The 20,825-nt window shown below is 42.9% G+C and overlaps 1 protein-coding gene across 3 annotated transcripts in view; it reads left to right on the top strand.

Moving 5' to 3' along the window:
- The window catches only part of chd7 (chromodomain helicase DNA binding protein 7), a 55,647-nt gene extending 35,215 nt beyond the window's left edge, over positions 1 to 20,432 (top strand). For all 3 annotated transcript variants that reach the window (XM_029830413.1, XM_029830414.1, XM_029830415.1), the window contains 24 exons: positions 56 to 227; positions 313 to 523; positions 611 to 806; positions 987 to 1,334; positions 1,474 to 1,584; positions 2,772 to 2,983; positions 4,594 to 4,793; positions 4,991 to 5,150; positions 6,483 to 6,572; positions 8,612 to 8,715; positions 11,780 to 11,909; positions 12,484 to 12,599; positions 12,684 to 13,104; positions 13,335 to 13,543; positions 13,981 to 14,925; positions 15,035 to 15,195; positions 15,273 to 15,524; positions 15,612 to 15,782; positions 16,251 to 16,487; positions 16,561 to 16,767; positions 17,107 to 17,247; positions 17,326 to 17,430; positions 17,509 to 17,689; positions 17,834 to 20,432. In XM_029830413.1, coding sequence (XP_029686273.1) covers positions 56 to 227; positions 313 to 523; positions 611 to 806; positions 987 to 1,334; positions 1,474 to 1,584; positions 2,772 to 2,983; positions 4,594 to 4,793; positions 4,991 to 5,150; positions 6,483 to 6,572; positions 8,612 to 8,715; positions 11,780 to 11,909; positions 12,484 to 12,599; positions 12,684 to 13,104; positions 13,335 to 13,543; positions 13,981 to 14,925; positions 15,035 to 15,195; positions 15,273 to 15,524; positions 15,612 to 15,782; positions 16,251 to 16,487; positions 16,561 to 16,767; positions 17,107 to 17,247; positions 17,326 to 17,430; positions 17,509 to 17,689; positions 17,834 to 18,783 — 6,030 coding nt within the window. In that variant the 3' untranslated portion in view covers positions 18,784 to 20,432. The remainder of the gene's footprint in view (positions 1 to 55; positions 228 to 312; positions 524 to 610; positions 807 to 986; positions 1,335 to 1,473; positions 1,585 to 2,771; positions 2,984 to 4,593; positions 4,794 to 4,990; positions 5,151 to 6,482; positions 6,573 to 8,611; positions 8,716 to 11,779; positions 11,910 to 12,483; positions 12,600 to 12,683; positions 13,105 to 13,334; positions 13,544 to 13,980; positions 14,926 to 15,034; positions 15,196 to 15,272; positions 15,525 to 15,611; positions 15,783 to 16,250; positions 16,488 to 16,560; positions 16,768 to 17,106; positions 17,248 to 17,325; positions 17,431 to 17,508; positions 17,690 to 17,833) is intronic.
- Positions 20,433 to 20,825: the final 393 nt, after the last annotated feature.

Raw genomic sequence — 20,825 nt, forward strand, 5'->3', positions numbered from 1 at the left:
GGCTTTTGATAAATGAAGTGTTTCAAAAATGGTTAAATTTGATTTCTTCATTTAGGTGGAGCTAACCAACATTCAGAAGAAATACTATCGAGCCATTCTAGAGAAGAACTTCTCGTTCCTCTCTAAAGGAGGTTCAGGAGGAGGTGGTGGAGGATCCAGTGTTCCTAACCTCCTCAACACCATGATGGAGCTGAGGAAATGCTGCAACCACCCCTACCTCATTAATGGTACTCATAGTTCAGGCACTCCCCATTAAATCTTTCATGTTCACATATTCTTCTGATGCATTTCAACTATATTTTTCTTATCTAGGTGCAGAAGAGAAGATCGCAGAGGAGTTCAGGGACACACATGGTACAGATGTACCAGACATGCCACTCCAGGCCATGATTCATGCCTCTGGGAAGCTGGTGCTCATAGACAAGTTGCTGCCCAAGCTGAAGGCTGGTGGACATAGAGTCCTGGTGTTTAGCCAGATGGTGCGCTGTTTGGACATCCTGGAGGACTATCTCATCAATAAACGGCAAGTGTCGACAGAAAAATGCATAGAGTGTGTTCTCCATTTGTGATGTGATTATAGTTTGCTAACAACCTTTTCTTCTATATCCAGATACCCCTATGAACGTATCGACGGAAGGGTTCGTGGTAACTTGCGACAGGCCGCCATTGACCGTTTCTCCAGACCAGACTCGGACCGCTTTGTCTTCCTTTTGTGTACAAGAGCCGGAGGGCTTGGCATCAACCTGACGGCAGCAGATACGTGCATCATTTTTGACTCCGACTGGAATCCTCAGAATGATCTCCAGGTAGTAAACATGCCAATCTTTTAGAAGATATTTGGCATTAAAGTCATGCTTGAGGAAGAGAAGACTGAGTTCCATCCAGCTTTACATTTTGAATTTGTACTGTGTATTTAACCTACATCAGCAACCTTTCATTCATTGTATCTTACATATACTTATCTGGTTGTCTTTGTTGTCATCCAGGCCCAGGCTCGATGCCACCGTATCGGCCAGTCCAAGGCGGTGAAGATTTACAGACTAATCACAAGAAACAGCTACGAGAGGGAAATGTTTGATAAGGCTAGTCTGAAGCTGGGACTTGACAAGGCTGTGCTACAGAGCATGAGTGGACGAGAGAATGCCAACAGTGGGGTACAGCAGTTATCTAAGAAGGAGATTGAGGACCTTCTGAGAAAGGGAGCATATGGAGCTCTTATGGATGAGGAAGATGAAGGCTCCAAATTCTGCGAGGAGGATATTGACCAGATCCTTCAGAGACGTACCCACACAATCACCATCGAGTCTGAGGGCAAGGGTTCAACGTTTGCTAAGGTAACTGCTTAACACTGCGCAAGCATTTTGACAGTACAACACAAAACAGCTTTTCATTAATGCTGCTTCCAAATCATCCGATGAAATCACATGTGATGCTGGCACAAAGTCGATGATCTGTAAAAATTTCTGTCTGCAGGCTAGCTTTGTTGCAACTGGTAACCGCACAGACATTTCTCTGGAGGATCCAGACTTCTGGCAGAAGTGGGCCAAGAAGGCTGAACTCGACCTGGATGCCATCAATGGAAGGGTATGTGCCGGCACCATCACATGGTTTGCTATGTCCATGTGTCCACACTTTGCCTGGATGTGTGTAGCCAGTTGAACTCTTTTTAAATGCTAGTTGAGGGTTTTTGCTTTCAGAGATTTAAATTGTGTCCTGTTTTCCTGTGGCACTACATACATACATTTTTGCCTGACATGACTTCAGCAGACTGTTTGAGGGTTAAACCTTGGTTTTATGTTCGCAATTGGGTAAGGGTAAGGGGCTGAGGGATTTATGTCTATAAAAGTCCTTACAAAGATAGCAGTACAAGGAGATGTGTGTGAGTAACAGGGTAAGCTGCTTAGCTCCACTTTACAGAGCACAGATGCCTGGAGGGTACAAAGATATCACTTGAAGTAAAAGACACACATCTAAACGTTCCATCTCTTACATAGACACAAGCTAACTGCTTGTCGGTATCTTCACATTTGCTTTCCTTCTTTTGATGTGTATGTTAGCTGCATTTGAGTGTACATCTCATGTGATGCTTCTGTTTTCGTTCCCTCTCTTGTGAAGCAACCTCTACTGGAACACTTAATCCATCCCTTTGAGCTGCAATGCATACTTTTCCCAGGGGTTTTCTTATTGGGATGTTAAAATGGAAATGACGGAAACATTCTGTGATAATTGTGGAACTAAGTACTGCCCTGTTTATGCACATTAATGAAATTGGAAGGGGAGAAAAATCAAATTACTTTTAACAGAAATGTAATCCATTAGACAGCATAATTAATGTAAGTTTGTGGTGAGCTAAGCAGTTGAAACACAGGTTTTGACATCCGATTATTTAGATTTGTGGGCGGAACATGCATTTACAGGCTAATGCTAATCATAGACAAAACTTAACTAGTGCAGAACACAATGTTCTGTGTTAACTGCTGTTCAGCCATCTGTAATACTCCAAAAAAAAAAGGAGACCACAGAATTATTCACAAGGTCATTGCTTAACAATCCTATTTGAACCCTGCAGTAGATGGCCATGACATCTTAACTAAGACATGAGGGTAAAGTGATTTCATATTAGGCATTTTGAACTCTAGAATTACCCTGATTGTGACTTTTTACTTCGAAAAAATAAACAAAAACACATCTCAGTGTTGGCTTGTACAATCTATAATAATTAAGAAAAGACAGGTTACAGACATGTCTAACATGATGTAATTTGTCTCTAGAACACATTGGTTATTGACACACCAAGAGTGAGGAAACAGACGCGGCACTACAGCAGTGTAAAAGAGGATGAGATGCTGGAATTCTCAGAGCTGGAGAGTGATGATGACGAACCGAGCAGACCGATGACCAAGCCACGACGGCCACAAGATAAAGCCCAAGGCTATCCACGATCGGAGTGCTTCAGAGTGGAGAAGAACCTCCTGGTCTATGGGTCAGTTTCAAGTTTTGACCATTGATATCAAAAATTGTAATTACATGAACCAGCAAAAAGATTAGAAGTTCATATTGGAATTCTGCTGTTGGGCTCATATGTTGGTGTAGGTTTTCAGTCCAAGCAAGCTGTACTTCCAGGTCGAGGATGTGTCACCAAGAGGTTTAAGCCTTCGAAATAGTGGGCTATTTAAGATTATATCAGAAATTGTGAACGAAAATATTCTCAAAAGCCAAATTTGGCCCATCCACTTCACTGATTTGAAACGTAACTGATGCAGAACCCCAATAAAGCCCCCTCTGATTGGTTGGAACACTTGTGGTTTGAGGAGAGGTTAGGGTCATGACAGTTAATGTATTTTTCTAGGAGCTTTTGGACAGTAGGTCCCCACAGTCAGCAGAGATATTCACTGTCCTCTTAAAAGACAAGCTGCTATCAGTTTGTGAGAAAAGATCTTCGTTAAGGGAACGACTGTTTGGTGAAGTAATTTTCTGAGAGAAACTTTAAACCGGTAAATTTTGTGGCTCTATTTTGGTGTCATTAGATTTTTTTTTTCTGAAACAAATGTGACCATGCAGGTTTTGCTTTGAATCCATTTGCCATAAATGAGAGGGATGATGGTGGAAAAGGAGAGTACAGATGATTTTCACTACACAGTACATCAACACACTTTCCTCAGATAGGGATTATTGGGCAAGCCCGTATATTTTCATGCCTGACTTAGTGTGTGTGTGTGTGTGTGTGTGTGTGTGTGTGTGTGTGTGTGTGTGTGTGGTATTGTTATTGCTACAGTCTAGTCTCATGGCCTGCAGCAATAGGACACAAAAACACACCGTCTGACTGGGCCTGTCCCCTCCACTCAGCACTCTGTTGTCATTTCCCATCATCCATCTCTTGCACTCTTGCCCTTGTCCATTTATGTCTGAACTCATTCTGGGTGAGACTGCTTCACATGGTCTAGTGAAGATTAGTAGGCACAAGTAGAAAGAAATTTAGCTGAATGAGACGGTGTGAGGCATGCTGTCTAGCACAACAGCACTTAGGTCTACGTGTTCCCTGGATGTGGCAGTGGGGAGTTGGCCTTTAAACCATCAAATACACAGAGAAGACACTTGTGAAGAGGAGCTTCCAGTAATATGACTCAAGGATACCGAGGGACGAACTAGAGGAAATCCTCATGGGAGATCTGTCTTCAATGATATTTGGTTGAGCAGTCTGTGCTTGAATGATGCTTGTAGTGTTGATGTGATAGACAATAACTAATTTGGTGCTATTTTATATTGAATTGCTGTTATGTCTTAGCAATTATCCACATTTGTATTACTGAAGACTCATCATTGCTCATTTATCCATTTCATTGTAGTTTTTATTATGTTCACAGAAACATTCTCAATTGATTATATTCCTGTTTTTGTGACCTGTCACCCTGATGTTATGGGAAAATAAGCTCAAAATTACACAACAATGCACGCGATACAACATTGATTTAATTGAAAAATTAATACGGAAATACATTTGCATGTTTTAACTATGACTGGACACAGTATTATGTTCAATAATTTGGCCTTGAACGTGTCCATGTGGTAACAGAATGGTCTGTCTGTCTTTAGTTGGGGTAGGTGGAACGACATCTTGGCTCACGGTCGTTTTAAACGCCCTATGAAGGAAACTGATGTGGAAACGATTTGCCGAGCCCTTCTTGCCTACTGCCTGCTACATTACCGTGGTGATGAGAATATCAAGAGCTTCATTTGGGACCTTATTACCCCAAGTGAAGATGGGACCACCAAGACACTGACCAACCACTCTGGTAATACTCATATGCCCATATAGATATTGTTTATCTAGCTAAGGTTTAGATTCAAATACCACAGTAAAACTGCTGTTTGTTGTTGTAGAAATATTTGACCATTACTCGTCTATCTGTCTGTCTGTCTGTCTATCTATCTATCTATCTCTATCTATCTCTGTCTGTCTCTTTCTGTCTCTATCTATCTCTCCATCTAGGGCTATCAACCCCAGTCCCTCGGGGAAGGAAAGGTAAGAAAGGGAAGCCACCAGCCCAACCTCTGCAGATACCACGTGCTGATTGGCTCGCCAACTGCAATCCAGACCACATATTACAAGAGGATAGTTACAAGAGACATCTGAAGCATCACTGTAACAAGTAGGAATCAAAACCTTTCTAATACTACTGGGCATGGATTGTTGGGGACAAATGTATGAAAATGTATTCTGTAATTGACTAGAGTTTAGCTGTGTTTACGGTGCAGTACCTTTGAACATTGTAATCTTGCTTGTCAACCACAGATTTAAATGGGTTTTTAAAAATGGATCATAATTAATTATTGCTTTCTTAGTCATTACTGGCTATAAATTTTCATTCTTTAGAAACATTTATGGATGCAGAATCAGTGTCACATTAGAGCCATCATGTTGTCTGAGGCTGTGTGCTGAGCTCTGCAGTTTCCTGCTCTCAGGCAGAAATGCATCCTGGTCCTCCAGATTTAAATTCCTTTTTTGTTTTTTTTTGGTTTTTTTCTTAAAAAGAACTTTGTGTATGCCTGGCAAAGTCCCAAGCCAGGTGCTAGGCAAGGCAGACCTGTTGGAAGTGGGTGAAAGATGCACATGCACGCACACACACCACACGCACTTGGGGGTGATTATGTGTTGCCATCTGCTAGACTGGAGCACAGTGTTGTATGGCTAATCAGGCCTGGCACATTGATGGATGAGTACATACAGCCTGCCAACAAATTCACACAACTGCAGTTTGGGACGGGATTGATGTGCTTGCGCACACAGCGCAGAATAAGGAGCAAATGTCTTTCCAGTAAACCTTTCCCCCTCTTTTTCACTGTCTTAACTTTTTTCTTTCAGGTCTTAAAAACTCCATTGTGCCATTCTTCTGTCTGTCGATATACAGCTAGAAAGAGAGCAAGTTAGAGAAGAAGTCAAAATCATGTAGCACCTTTGTAGCGTTGGCAGGCCAAATTGAAAGCACAAGTGTATCTGCCAGAATTTGGTCGTTTTTAGTGATATTTAAAGGAAAAGATATTGTATGTTTCCTTATTAGGAGGAATTCACCAAAAGTTCAGAGTAAATAATTTCCAGAAAGATCCAGAAATTGTCACGTGTATAATAAATAATGAATTACGTACCTGTTGGTTAGTAGTTGGAGAGATTTACCCATGAAGGAATATGTTCACACTGACTGCGCCAGAAAGGACTGAGGATGATACTGGTTATAGACCTACAATGCTGATGATTTTTATTCTTAACGTTATTAGAGTTCTCTATAAACTGTTCTATAAGTTGGCGTACAAGCTTTCCTAATTCACAATCCCAATTCCTTACAGAAAAGAGCCATGGACTGGTGTGTTTGTGAACTTTTAATGAGAAGACATTTGTGATAGGCTGTTTACAGTCATATTCTTCTACTGAATTATGGATCACCAGCGGTAAATTGCACTTTAACTTAAACACATTTCTTGTGCAGGGTTTTGCTGAGGGTACGGATGTTGTATTATCTGCATCAAGAAGTCATAGGTGATCAAGCTGAGCGCATCCTGGAAGGAGCTGACTCCAGGTTAGTAACGTTTCCCTTGAGCACTGGAGCCCTGCTATATATATGCAAATAATAAATGTTAAAATCTATAGTCTACTTAATGCGACTATTTGATTAATTGCTGATAAATTATAGGCAGCATATTTTTGTTGGTGTTTGTAAAAAATCTATTACTGGCAAAAAAGGCTGAAAGTAATGGAGCCTTTACGGATGTTGTGGCAAGTTTCCACTTAAGAATTTCCGTAGAAACAATATTTGAATATACTGATTGTACTCAGCTGTGATTTTTCAACTTTTCACTGATAATCTTCTGTGTGTGATATTTTAGTCCTGATTGTCCTCTTATTAACATAATTAGCCCGGTTTTCTTCATAAAGCAAACTTGTTGTTTCGTTGTCGAGAGGTTTTAATGTATTGGATGCATCATGAAAGTAAGCCATGATGGATATTTATAAGTTTAATGATGAATTATTAGTGGTGCATATTCCTGTCTGTTCTAGTGCCCTCTTTGGCAGGGCTCCTCTTATTCTGACAGATATGCCACACAGTTAACTTTATCTGGGGAAGTGAGCCTTTTATCACAATGTTGCCCCACTTTACTGCCACAAAATCACACCCTGGTCCAAACCTCCACAAAGCTCTGTTAGCAATGTGGGGGGTTTTTTTGTTTGTTTTTTGTGAATTCCTTATTTCATGGCACTTTCCATCTGTCCATTTTTCACTCCTCTCTGCATTTGCATGGTGCACATCAGTCTCAATTCTATCCTCTCATCAGTTCTTTATCCAGATGTGACTGAATATATAATGCAGAACACGTGCATTTCATGTCGATCACTCACTCCCATCCCCCTTCCAGTGGCTACTGTGAAAGACATGTGTGTGCGCGCGTGTGTGTGTCACCGCATGCCAGACGTGAACATACGGGGTGCCACCGTGCCAACATATGCCAGGGGGATTTAGTATGCCAGTCTTGGCGCATGGTCACATGTGTATGTTGCCAAGGCCAGCATGCTGCTGTTTGCAGAGATAAGGGACTCTGGTTTCGTCTCCCCTCCTATCACACCGTTTTTCAGACTCCATTGTGTATTGTACCCTTTTTTCTTTTTAACCAGCTAGAAAAACCATTTTGTACAGTCTTTGCATAATGAAGGATTTGGGGTTATTTTGCTGCTTAAACGTGGAATCTAGTCTGTAAGTTGTTTTTGTCCAGATAACTGGTAGAAATGGAGCCTTTGTTATCTTGGAAATATATTTTGGCATTTGCTACAAGCTGACCAGTACGACTTCAGGCGTTGTGATGACTGCATCAATATTACACACAATATAAAACTGAAACAAGTAGTAATGAGTTAAAATAAACAGTCCAGCAGATGGAGCTTATATACTTACAAAATCCCTTTTTTGGCCCTACGCGTGTATTGTCAACCTAATTAAAACTTATGTTCTCTACCAGTTTGTGGAATCTATTTCTGGAATCTGCTGGAACCTTACTTCCAGTTTGGGGGTCACTGATCACCACCATCTGCCTCTCCATCTTGGGTAGCGCAACGATAACAGTATAGACTTGATACTGTTATAGTCGTGGTGTAGTATGCCAGTTTATCAAGAGTGGAAACACAAGTCACCTTTTTAAAAAATCAGTACAAAAATATCATCTGAAATTTCATTCCTGCATGGCAGTTCCATTCTCAGCATCCTTCAACCACCATGTTCTCTGTAGAGGTGCAGAAAAATATTTTTTTTAATCATGCATCTAGATTCTTAATAGGGTAATTCTGAATCAATGCTATTGGGTCACATGTTCAATTTTTAAAATGCAGATAAAACAATACTGACTTTTCCATTTCCCACTTCTGGCAGACTATAAAGTTGTGAATTTTTTATGCAAAGCTCCACATGCATTGTGGGTGAATATGTGTGATTTTAAGAATCCACACAACTTTAAAGCATATATCTAGCAATGCTTTTTACGAGGTACCTTGAAAACTGCAGCTGGACAAAATCCATGCAATCTGTAAAGTTTGTAAAGAAATCACCTCTTTGACTTGTGTCTTTCGCAGTGAGTTGGATATCTGGATTCCTCAGCCCTTCCACGCTGAGGTCCCAGTTGACTGGTGGGACAGTGAAGCTGACAAGTCCCTGCTCATTGGTGTTTTCAAGCATGGTAAGAAACATGTCTCCATATTCACACAGGTACCGATTCTTGGCATTTACTGATTACACATAAACGGGCAAACTTGCATGCACTCCTCAGTGGTTCCAAGCAGACATTCAAACTACGTTTGTCCTGTAGAGACACACCACCCACATCTCTTGCCATAGCAATACCTGTACACACGTGGCAGTTACAATCTCATCAGGCTTCTGTCTGTAGAAAACATGCAGTAGTGGCTGGTGTTAAATAAACGTGTGAATATAAAGAAATCTTTAAAACTAAAGTTTTTCATTTAAATCAACGTTGCGAACAGATGAACTGTTTGTCTGCCAACTGAACATAATTTCAAATGTCATACTGAATATTTATAGCAATTTGGAATGATTTTCATATTTTTTTCATCATTACCACTATCAATGATTCAGTTACTACACACTTTCATTAATATGAACTGGCCTGCCCATACTTGGTCCAAATCCTACTTTACTAATTTGTCCACACTCCACAACTTTCAGAGTCGTCGGGTCACAGTGCTGCTGCTCTCATTGCATCCTGTTGCTGCTCTCTTTTGCAACGCCCTGACCCAGCTGGATATTTAGCATGCTAGCTATTCAGTTTGAGTCTGTGACTCAGAGTCAGGCTGTCGCTGGCTGCCTGGCATCTCCAAGGTGTTCACCCTTAACAATCCAAGCTCGCCAAGTGGATGACTTCCTCAAAAATCTAGGGCACAAACCAGTTGGCGACTAGCCAGTTGGGCTTAAATTGTGTATGAACATGGCAAAAGAAGACCCTTGAAGACAGGGAGAGGTCCATATACACACCCATACATATACAGTGGTATGAGAAAGTTTGGGCACCCCCTCTGAGGTTGTGTAATAATGGACTCTGACTTCACACAAAATTATCTTGGTGGCATGCCCTTCATTTGCCCATAAGAGCCAAGTGTTAGCTTGATTTCCAAACACAGATTTTAAGTATTCATAGTATGCAATAGTATGAAATTAAATCAAATGTAAAAAAAAATAGGCTGTGCAAAAATGTGGAAACCCTTGTCATTTTGTTGCTTTGATGGCCTGTAACCAATCATCACAACTTAATTGGACACACGAAGTTGGTTTGGTGAGCTCATTAAGCCTTGAACTTAATTGACTGGTGTATTCAATAATGGCAACGTATTTAAGGTGGCCAGATGCCAGTTCTCATTCTGTTTGACTCTCCTCTGAAGAGCTGCAACATGGGAGCCTCATAACAACTTTCTGAAGATCTCAAAACCAAGATTATCCAGCATTATGGTTTAGGGGAAGGTTACAAAAAGCTGTCCAAAAGATTTCAGCTGTCAGAAATATTGTGAGGAAATGGAAGGCCACGGGCACAGTTCTTGTTAAGCCCAGAAGTGGTAGGCCAAGAAAAATTGCAAAGAGGCAAAGACGAAGGATGGTCAGAATGGTTAAAAACAACCCCCAGACCACCTCCAAAGACTTGCAAGGATATCTTGCTGCAGACGGTGTCGCTGTGCATCGGTCAACAATACAGCACAATTTGCACTAGGAAAGGCTGTACAATAGAGTGATGCCGAAGAAGCCTTTTCTTCAGTCGTCACAAACTGAGTCGCCTGAAGTATGCGAAAGAACATTTGGACAAGCCAATATCATTTTGGAATAAGATACTGTGGACTGATGAAACAAAAATTGAATTGTTTGGTCACAACAAGAGGCGATATGCATGGCGGCAAAAGAACACAGAATTCGAAGAAAAACACCTGCTTCCCACAGTAAAATTTGGTGGAGGTTCTATCATGCTGTGGGGCTGTGTGGCCAGTGCTGGTACTGGGAATCTTGTTAAAATTGAGGGTCGCATGGATTCCACTCAGTATCAACAGATTATTGAGAATAATGTTCAAGAGTCTGTCACAAAGTTGAAGTTGCGCCGGGGATGGGTATTTCAACAAGACAATGACCCCAAACATTGCTCAAAATCCACCCGAGCATTCATGCAGAGGAACAAGTACAATGTTTTGGAATGGCCATCCCAGTCCCCAGATTTGAATATCATCGAGAATCTGTGGGATGACTTGAAGCGGGCTGTCCATGCTCGGAATCCTTCAAACATCACTGAATTGCAGAGGTTTTGCCAGGTGGAATGGGCCAAAATACCATCATCCAGGACACTCATACAGGCTGTTATTTGTGCAAAAGGAGGCTCTACTAAATACTAATATGATTTTTCAATTAAGGTGCCCAAATTTATGTACAGGCCTTTTTTGGTTTTGAGGCATATTTCACATTTTCTGTTAACCCAATGAACCTCATTTCACTGCTGAAATATGATTGTGTTCATCAGTTATTTGATATATCAAAATTAAGTAGTGAATTAAAACACCCAATGATTGAATAAAAATAATGCCAATTGTCAAGGGTGCCCAAACTTTCTCATACCACTGTACCTTTATGGTTTGATGTGCAACTATACAGAACAATGCACCAATAGAACCGCCTTGATGATCACCATTTGGCTTAAGGCTGGGTCCAGGTTAAGAATAATGTTTTCCAGATTGAACTGTGATTGGAGAAAAGGGCAATGACAAATGTTGTCAACCAAATGCTTAAAGATGTCCTGTCATCGTCCTGCCAGTGTTGTCCAGCCAGTAGTCTTTTCCCTGCATATTTCTCTCATTCAGCCCATCCCCTCCCCCTTAATTTGGTAGGATCTGCGCATTCTAATCTGTTCTGCCTGACTGCCTCCAACGGACAAACATGTAGTTTCTCACACCCATTCGCTTTTAGACACCATGACACGTACAAACATGGTGATAAATGAGCACCTACAACAAAAAGCACGCACCCTCTGAAACATGGTGTTTTGTGAGCATCCTCTTGAACACAAACACACCACACAGCATTAATCCACGGCAATCAATTAGTCATTAAAAATTGTGTGAAGATGACCAAAATGAATTAGACTTTTTCAACTTTCTACTTTACTCTTATGTGTAACATTGACAACCAGCCTGGCATGACCAGTGCTTTCTGCTTTGAGTTGTGAAATTTCTCATGGTTTTTCTTTTCCTTTTTAGGTTATGAGAAATATAACTCGATGCGCGCTGACGCCGCCCTGTGTTTCTTGGAGAGGGTGGGCATGCCAGACGCCAAGGCTATTGCTGCTGAGCAGAGGGGTGCTGACATGATGGCAGATGGTGTGGAGGGGTAAGAACGCAGCTTTTACTGGAGAGTAGCTGTTGGATCTATGTCCTCCATGGTCATTTCAGTGTTTGTATTCTCAACCTCATAAGGTCATGAGATCTCAATAAGTCATTCTTTTATGTTATGGCTATATAACACAATACAGCAGGATAGAAGACATCAAGCTCAATAATCATTACATTAAGTCTCAGCTTATTCAAATTTGCAATATTTTTCATACATTTTATAGATAAACATCTTTGTTATTCTAAATGTAGAGAAAAATATGCTTTGAGATCTCAAATGAGGCAAAGAAAGCAGAACTACCTGATGTTCAAAAATGTGTACCTTGTAAATCTACTAATAAAATAAAAATAAATAACTAAAATAACAAATAATTCAAGCCAAGCCAACGGTTAATGTTTGATTCAGTTATGGAGCACAGGGAAATATTTTTTTTTTACTGACAAGAATGGCAGGATTAATCAGCCAATATGTCTTTTTTCCTGTTTATGTTGCCAACTAAGTTTGAAGTCAGTTAAAGACATTTTGCAATATATGCTTTTCTGTAAGTAATTGTTCATTTGTACATCTACAGTGAGGATGAGGACCCAGAGTACAAGCCACTGCGGATGCCTTTTAAAGATGACCTGGACGACTTCACAAACTCACCTCTAGATGATAAAGATGATGTCATGGAAGGAGAAACTGAAGGTGAATGAATTGTCTTGTCCACTCTTACCAGTTCTGCAATCTTTAAATGCCATTCCTCAACCCCGCTTTCCTCCTCTTTTATAGCTAAAGCTGATGAGAACGGTCAAAGTATGACCAGTGGTGGTGGCACCTCAAGTTCCAATGAGCGGCTCTATTGGCCTGGAGCTTCTGCTCTGACTGCACGTCTGCGACGCCTTATCACCGCATACCAGCGCTCCAACCGCCGGGAGCAGCTCCGCCAGGAGGCACTCAACCGGCCTGATGGTCGCAGAAGACGACGTAGGGATTTCCTTCCTTCTCTTGCCATGGTTACAGATACAGGAGCAGCAACAACATACATCCAGGATGGTACTGGAGTCTTTGTGACAGAGGGAAGTCCCTATATGGCTAAAGGAAGTGGTTATTTTGCCAAAGGTGGACAGTTCGTGACAGAGCCATCACAAGTGATGACTGCCAGCTCTCTGATGGCTGACGGAGGCATGTATTACAAAGAGAGGAGGCAGAGGTATGTCAAAATTGCACTCTACTCAAACTATCTATCATCTTTTTTCTCAATTTTTCAGAGAAAAAACGCTACTTTTGCTTACATTATCATTTTCCATTAAAATTATTATAGTATATCTGCTCCAACCATAAAAATGGAAAATGCCTTATTTCTTTTTCTTTTTTTTTTTGTTTGTTTTGTGGAAACTTTTTTCATTCTCATTCATTCGTGGTGATTGTTGATTCTGTTAGATGGACCCGTCGTGAAGAGGCAGATTTCTACCGAGTTGTGTCCACATTTGGAGTGGTCTTTGACACACAACAGAAGAAATTTGACTGGTCGCAGTTCAGAGCCTTTGCTCGTCTCGACAAGAAAACGGATGAGAGCTTGGAGAAATACTACTACTCATTCATCGCCATGTGCAAGCGGGTCTGTAGAATGCAGGTCAAGAATGAAACAGGTAAGTGGGAACTGGAAGATTTTCCATGTGCCACTTTGCTTGTAAATCCAATTTGACAAATGCTGCGAAATACTACGTACGCCTACAGCAGACTTGAAACACAAAACTGTAACTGTAAAACTTCATAAGTTATGTAGTTGAAAACCAAAAGCAGTAGCTCCAGCAGTCATCATGAATTCTTTAGCACGTGTCAATTTATCAGATCCCTGTTTTAACACAATTATCAAATGTGCAGATTGAGATTTAATTGAAAAATTGCTATGAAAACAAACTTTTTTACCACAAACTCCAATTGGGTTTAATCGCAAAGACAACATTCCACAGAAACTAGTGTGACAAAGGCTCCCGAGTCCACAGCTGTAGAGGACACTCCTTGATATCATTGTAGTAGATGACAACATCCTCTGACATGTTCTTTTTGGTCTTGGTTTCCTTAGAACTTGCTGACCCTACTTTGATCATTGACCCTATCACAGAGGAGCGTGCTTCTCGCACGCTGTATCGCATAGAGCTCCTCCGCCGCATCAGAGAGCAAGTCCTCCCAAACCCCCTGCTTTCAGAGCGCCTTAAGCTCTGCCAGCCATCCCCTGACCTCCCGGAGTGGTGGGAGTGTGGTCGCCACGATCATGACCTCCTCCTGGGGGCTTCGAAGCATGGTGTAAGCCGGACAGATTATCACATCTTAAATGACCCCACCTTGTCCTTCCTGGAGGCTCACCAGCGCTTCACCAGCCAGCGGGGTTCCAGCATTTACATGGTAGGACAAAGTGAGACTCTAAGAGCTGGACTGGGAGTGGCAGGGGGTGCTGGGACACCCCTTCTCACTCCTGCAGAGCTGGCAAGTGCTGCAGCTGCTGCAAATATGGCTGTGGGAGCAGTTAAAGATGACGAGGGGTTAAAGGAAGAGGTGAAGACTGAGGAAGAAAAATCTCAAATAGAGCTAAAAATGGAAACAGAAGACATTCCACATATGAAGGCAGAAACTCATGAAGATGAAAATGAAAATCAGGGAGAAGCTGGGGAAGGGAACAAGGAAACAACTGCTTCCTCAAAGCTGTTGAAGGCTGAGGAAAGTCTCACTGGAGTGGAATTGCAGGAAGAGAAACCAGAGCCTAATGAAGAGACTGTGAAGGCACCAGATGATGGAGACGTGGCTGTTGAGATGGAGACCGCTATTGCAGAAACCTCTGGCGAACAGGAGGTGGTGACCACCAAGGTCCCAGAACTCTCCTCTCCTAAAGAGCAACCAAACTCAGAGGAGAGGGACGATGTCGACACCTCCAAGTCTCCAAAGTCAGCAGACACAATAAAACCTCCAGAGGAAGAAGATGAGGAGAGGATTGACGAAGATGACAAATCAGAGAAGTCTTCTCAGGCTGAAAGTAAGGAACACATCAAAGGCTAATTTGTCATGATTTCCCTTTTGATTAAAACATGCACATGAATCCAAGAGTGAGAGAATGAGTGTTTGTTTGCTTTGTCTTCACCCAGCAAGTGCAGAACAGAAGAACTTTGATGAGGAGAGCATAGCGTCCGTGAGCACATCAGCCCAAAATGAGACCAGAGATGGTTTCTGCCCTGACGACCTACCAGAGACATCTGCCCTTCAGGTCCTACAGGAGCGTACCTATGGCTTCTCCTTTTGGCCAAAGGTAAGTCAGAGAAAACTAGACTAAACATCTAAACATCGACTAATCTTTCTTTTCATTAACCAAATCATGTCTCTTAGGATCGAGTCATGATCAATAGGATGGACAACATCTGTGAGGCTGTCATGAAGGGCAAGTGGCCCATCAACAGACGCTACATTTTTGACTTCCCTGGTAACTTGTTGCCGGGACATGGCTCTGCAGCAACCACTGGAGTGGCAGCAGTGGGGGAAAACCCCCTGCAGAGGCGGAGCCAAGCTGATCTGGTAATGGCGGGTGTCAATACACTGTACAGTGCAAGTGAAGACAAAACACTGTCACCTCAGCTTCACGTGAGTATCTTCTGTCAGTTAATTTCTTTTACAATTGAGTGAGTGAGTAAGGACAGTTTTTTCTGATGAATTGATGTTATGTTGAAGGAGGACGCTTTGAGCCTGGCAGTACCTCGACAGAGAAGGAGGAGGAGGAGAAAGATTGAAATTGAGGCAGAGAGGGCGGCCAAGAGGCGGAACCTAATGGAGATGGTGGCTCAGTTAAGGGAAAGCCATGCTGCCATAGAGTCCCAAACCCAAGCAATGGACCTGACCAAGGTATTTGCGCTCATTAATGCAGGGTAGAAGGCGCTTTGCTGCTTTCTTTTATGATAGAATTGAACTGAACAGAATAGAACTGTCAATATTTAGTGTTACTTTAAAAGCCAGCAGGAGCTGACGCTCAGCACTGACCCCACAACAGCTCTATTTACAGCATTATTTCATTTATCTATTTGTTTTTATCCAATGGAGTTGGAAATATGAGTTATGACATATTAATTCTCTGTTAATTTATCATTTGGGTGAATTTAATTTTAAAATCTTTTTTAGGAAAGACCATAAATAAGACCCAGACATACAAACTTCACATGTACAGAAGGCAGAGCTCTGTTGCGGTTTGACTCCTAGTTTGTGGGCCTAAATTTTTTGACACACCTGTGTACATGCTTTTCTATGGAGGAATTTGAATGCATCGCTAGCCAAACCCCCGGAAAGTTGAATGACTAAAGGTGTTTTACTTTTAAGGGTTTGCAGCGCCACCACAAAGCCTCTCCCTCACTGGCTGGCTTCTCCAGTTCCTTGGTTTCAAGCCCGTCCCTTAAAGCCCACATGGAGCTGTTGCAGCAGTCCCCGTCCTCGACTGACAGAGCCAATGGTGCGCTGGACACCGACCTGCCCACCATGAGGAGAAGGCGGGGTCGCAGGAAAAATGTGGAAGGCCTGGAGCTCCTCTTTATGGCCAACAAGAGAGCAGGAGCAGGGGTATGAATGGAACACCGAGGCATTCATGCCAGGTTGAACTTGTCCAGGTATCACTGTATGTGTATTTTTTCAGGATGACTCTGAGGACACCAAGGTCCTGGGTGTGGAGGATGTCCAGGGGTCACATGCATCCCTCACTGTGCCTGAGCAGAGCCTCAGCACCAGATCTGTTGCCTCTGCAGGTTTAGAGGAGGAAGAACCAGCAGTGTCCAGCAAGGAGTTGGGAGACTGGCTGAGGCAGCATCCAACATACACCATGGATATGGCAGGATTCACACCAGTAGGTTCTTTCAAACTATTACTATTGCAGGGAAACGATATAATTTACATTCAAGCTTTGTGAGCTTGTTAAGGTCGCATTTAGAGATGTCACGATTATGTGGCACTTAACATGTGTGACAGACATTTGACTGATTTTTAGACTTTTATTCCATCAGTTTTAATAATACTATTATTACTAAATACCTTAATACTAAATACTTCTTACTAAATACTAATTTCTTTCTTAATTGCATAATTGGTTCTTACTTATAAACTTCTCTCCAAGAATGTTGCCGTAGTAATAGGCACAGTGATCTCATAATATAACCTGCTTTATACGTATTCTGTTTTTCTGCAGAAGAGCGACGACTTACGGCTGTCTCAGTTTTCAAAGCCTAAACAGAAGCGCCATCGCTGTCGAAATCCCAACAAGATTGACATCAACACACTTACTGGTGAGGAGAGAGTTCCTGTGGTAAACAGACGCAATGGACGCAAGGTGAGCTCAAGCATTCATAGCATCTGTGCAGGTTACAATCCAGGATGAGTCATACTGATGATCTCATTCTGCCTTCAGATGGGCGGGGCCATGGCTCCACCAATGAAAGAGCTTCCCAGGTGGTTACTGGACAATCCAGAATTTTCTGTTGCCCCTGATTGGACAGATATTGTTAAACAGTCGGTCAGTAATATCTTACCATTTAATGTGTCGTTAATATTAACAGGATGCCAGACTCACTAAAATAACACCTTTTCACAGGGTTTCCTGCCTGAAGCCATGTTTGACCGGCTCCTGACTGGCCCTGTAGTCAGAGAAGAGGGCGTTCGTCGTCGGGGCCGTCGACCCAAATCAGAGATCGCGAAGGCAGCAGCGGCTGCTCAGGCAGCCGCTGCAGCTCAAGCGGCCCAGGCATCGCTGGCTACAGCTGCCTCATCTGCAGGTATCGGTGCGAATCTAGCCTACTTACCTCTGTTAGGGTTATAATTTGGTATACAAGTATTGTGTGTTTGTGTACACAATATATGTGTAATGAAAAATTGTCTTAAAATCAATTAATTGTGTGTGTGTCTGCGTGTGTGTGCAGGAGGCATCAACCCTCTGCTACTGAACAGTCTGTTTGGAGGGATGGACCTGTCATCCCTCCAGAGCCTTCAGTCTTTCCAGCTGGCTGCTGGTCTGATGGCGTTCCCACCAACTAACGATCCCAAGCAAGCCGCTGCCAGTGCTGCAGCCGCCACCATGTTGCCCCTCATGCTGCCTGGTATGGGAGGTTTGCCCAACATGGCCACGGCCCTCCCCAACATGTTTGGCCTAGGTGGGCTCTTGGGTGGCAATTTAGCCACAGTCCCCACCGATGTTTCCAACTCTGCCACTACAGCTGCCTCATCAGGGAATACCAATGGAACGGTAGAGGGGGAGAGCAAGGATGAGGTGACCTCAAAGAGGAAAAGGGGAGCACAGCGAAAAGCAGACAGTGATGACTGTGACAAGGTGCAAGATGAGGAAGAAGAGGCTGCGCGAAATGATGGTAAGGAGAAAAAGATGGAAGATGGAGGTGCCCAGAAAGCTGAGAAACCTGGTAATGCCGTCACCACCCAGCCTCGGGTCCCAGCAGCCGATGCACCGGCCGAAGCTTCCATCAATGGGGATGCGGCAGCCCTGCTAGCTGCTGCTGGCATGTCTGCCAACTCACTGGCATTCAACCCCTTCCTCCTGTCCACCATGGCACCTGGCCTCCTTTACCCCTCCATGTTCCTTCCGCCAGGTCTTGGGGGTCTCAGTCTGCCTGGCTTTCCAACCCCCACCACACTTGCTGAGCTGCAGAGCGCCATGGCAGGGGCACTTGCAGGCAACCTCGCCACTGCGAACGCTACAAGACACCAGGAGAAAAAGGGCAGCACAGAGGAGGTGGAGGGAGGTGGAGAGAGTGACTTGGGTGAGGAGAAGGAGGAGGGGGCAGAGGAGGAGGTGGAGGATGGTGGGATTGTAGAGGAGGAGGAAGCAATATCTCCACTAAAGGACAAGAGTGACTGAAGTTATTGGCCTTGAACTTTTCCTCACCTCTGGCTCCCCCTCCTCCCGCTTCACCATGTTTACACACCTCTACCACAAATGCCCACAGGTTTTGTTGATTTCCTTCTTGTTTATGTTTGGCCAGTTTTTTGCTGTTCGAGAGGACGAGGTGTATCATGATCAATAGTGTAGTCAGGGAAAATCCTCTCTCTCTGCTCAGCCCACACTTTCCTCCAATAGGACTTCACGGTTTTCAAATACTATTGTTTGTTAATGTTGTTATTATTATTATTATTATTATTATTATTATTATCATCATTGCTGCTTTCAGCTGTCAGATCTTTATTTTGTATTTTGCTTCTTCGTCTGGGCTGTTTTGGTGGCATCTCATTAGTGAGGGGAGGAAACGGATATTATAATGAACCCAACTGTCTGTCTGACTGCTGCAGGGTGGATTGTGGGTGATGAAGTTTATCTGTTCTGTCTAAGAACAGTGGTTTAGTTCTCGCATATCAGTGCAAGTAGAATGAGGAGGCCTGAAACTGTCACACACAATGACCACACACACACACACACACACACACCCACCCCCACACCCACCCCCCACCCACCCACGTGCATGCTCATCCAGTACTGTTAACCCAGTCCCACACTGTCTCCATTTTGAAACGTTCACACCTTTAGTGTTGTAGCTTTGGCTCAGGAGCAGGGTATGGCCAGCCACTGGACCCTCCAACTGGTCCATCTTAACCAGCTGACTCTGGGGACGTTTCTGTGAATCGATCTAAGGCCACACAGGATGTGTTGTTTCAAGGCACAAGATGGTTGACTTTTTTTCCTTGTCTGCTGCCACATTCATTTCTTTTGTTTGTTTGTTTGTTTTTCATATCCAGGTAGTTTCAGACAAAAGTGCTGCTCTTTAGTGACCTTCTCTTAAAGACTGTTTTTAGTCAAACACACTGTCAGGCCTGACTGACACACAACAGTTGCAAAGTCATGAGTTTCTGAAGCTTAACTCTGCTGGCTGAAGCTGTTCAAGGTGTGCGGTGGTGTTTGGTTTGTCTCTCTTCCCAAGGCCAGTTCAGGTGTCGGAGACCAATAGAGCGCCACAACACTTTTAAACTTTTGAAAGTCCTATAGAGACATTTGGCTCAGCTTGGTCTTATTAGCATACGTGATCTCATCAAGGCCAGCAGATCCATGGTAGGACCCTTGTTCTCCTCACTACTGCTGAGACAGCAATAACCAAGGCAGCTTTTGAATGTTCCAACTTCACTGTCCCAACACATACATGGACACACACACACACAATATAAATAACCACAAGTGTTGTGTGAATAGAGAAACAAAATCTGTAAATGAGGGCAAATAAGTACTGCAATCAAATTTGTCTCACTCTGTTCCTGTTGATGCACTGGTGTTAAAGAGTTAAAATAATCAGGTACCTTTATTACTTAGCTACTTTTTTTTTTTAATGGACTTTTTGTTACTTTTAGCCAGCAAGCTGAAGAGCATTACCTCAGAATTCTTATCTAGCCTTGAAGTTTACAGACATACCATGTAAATGTTTTTCTTTTTTTGGTGTTTTTGTTTTTGGAGACATCATGTATGATGAATTGTAGCTATGATGCTTTTAATAAAAGTGAATCATATTCGCCTAGGAAACCAAACCTGGCTGATACCTCATTCTTTACCTGTGAAGCTCTTAGAACACTCCTCCGTCCTCAACTTACCGTACATCTCATTACTGTCGTGTTAGCCGGAGTAAACTCCAGCCAAGTCTGACAACACAGGAAAATACCCATTTCAATCCTCAGCTGCCAGATGTTTGCACACGCACACACAGATGTTGGAGTCAAAGATGAAACTAGCGACTTGTCCTAACTGCAGCCCAGTGATTGACGTGCTGCTGGGTGTTCCAGACCAAACTGAGACCGACTGAGGGTTCACTGACTGCTTGAGGTTCTAGTCAAGGGGAGATTTCTTCAGTTTGCCAAAGAATATCAAATCTGGATGATTGGCTACTGGCCCATAATTGACATGTAAGGAGTGATTTGGGTCAT

The sequence above is a fragment of the Takifugu rubripes genome, chromosome 22 (assembly GCF_901000725.2).
Source record: "Takifugu rubripes chromosome 22, fTakRub1.2, whole genome shotgun sequence".
Lineage (NCBI taxonomy): Eukaryota > Metazoa > Chordata > Actinopteri > Tetraodontiformes > Tetraodontidae > Takifugu > Takifugu rubripes.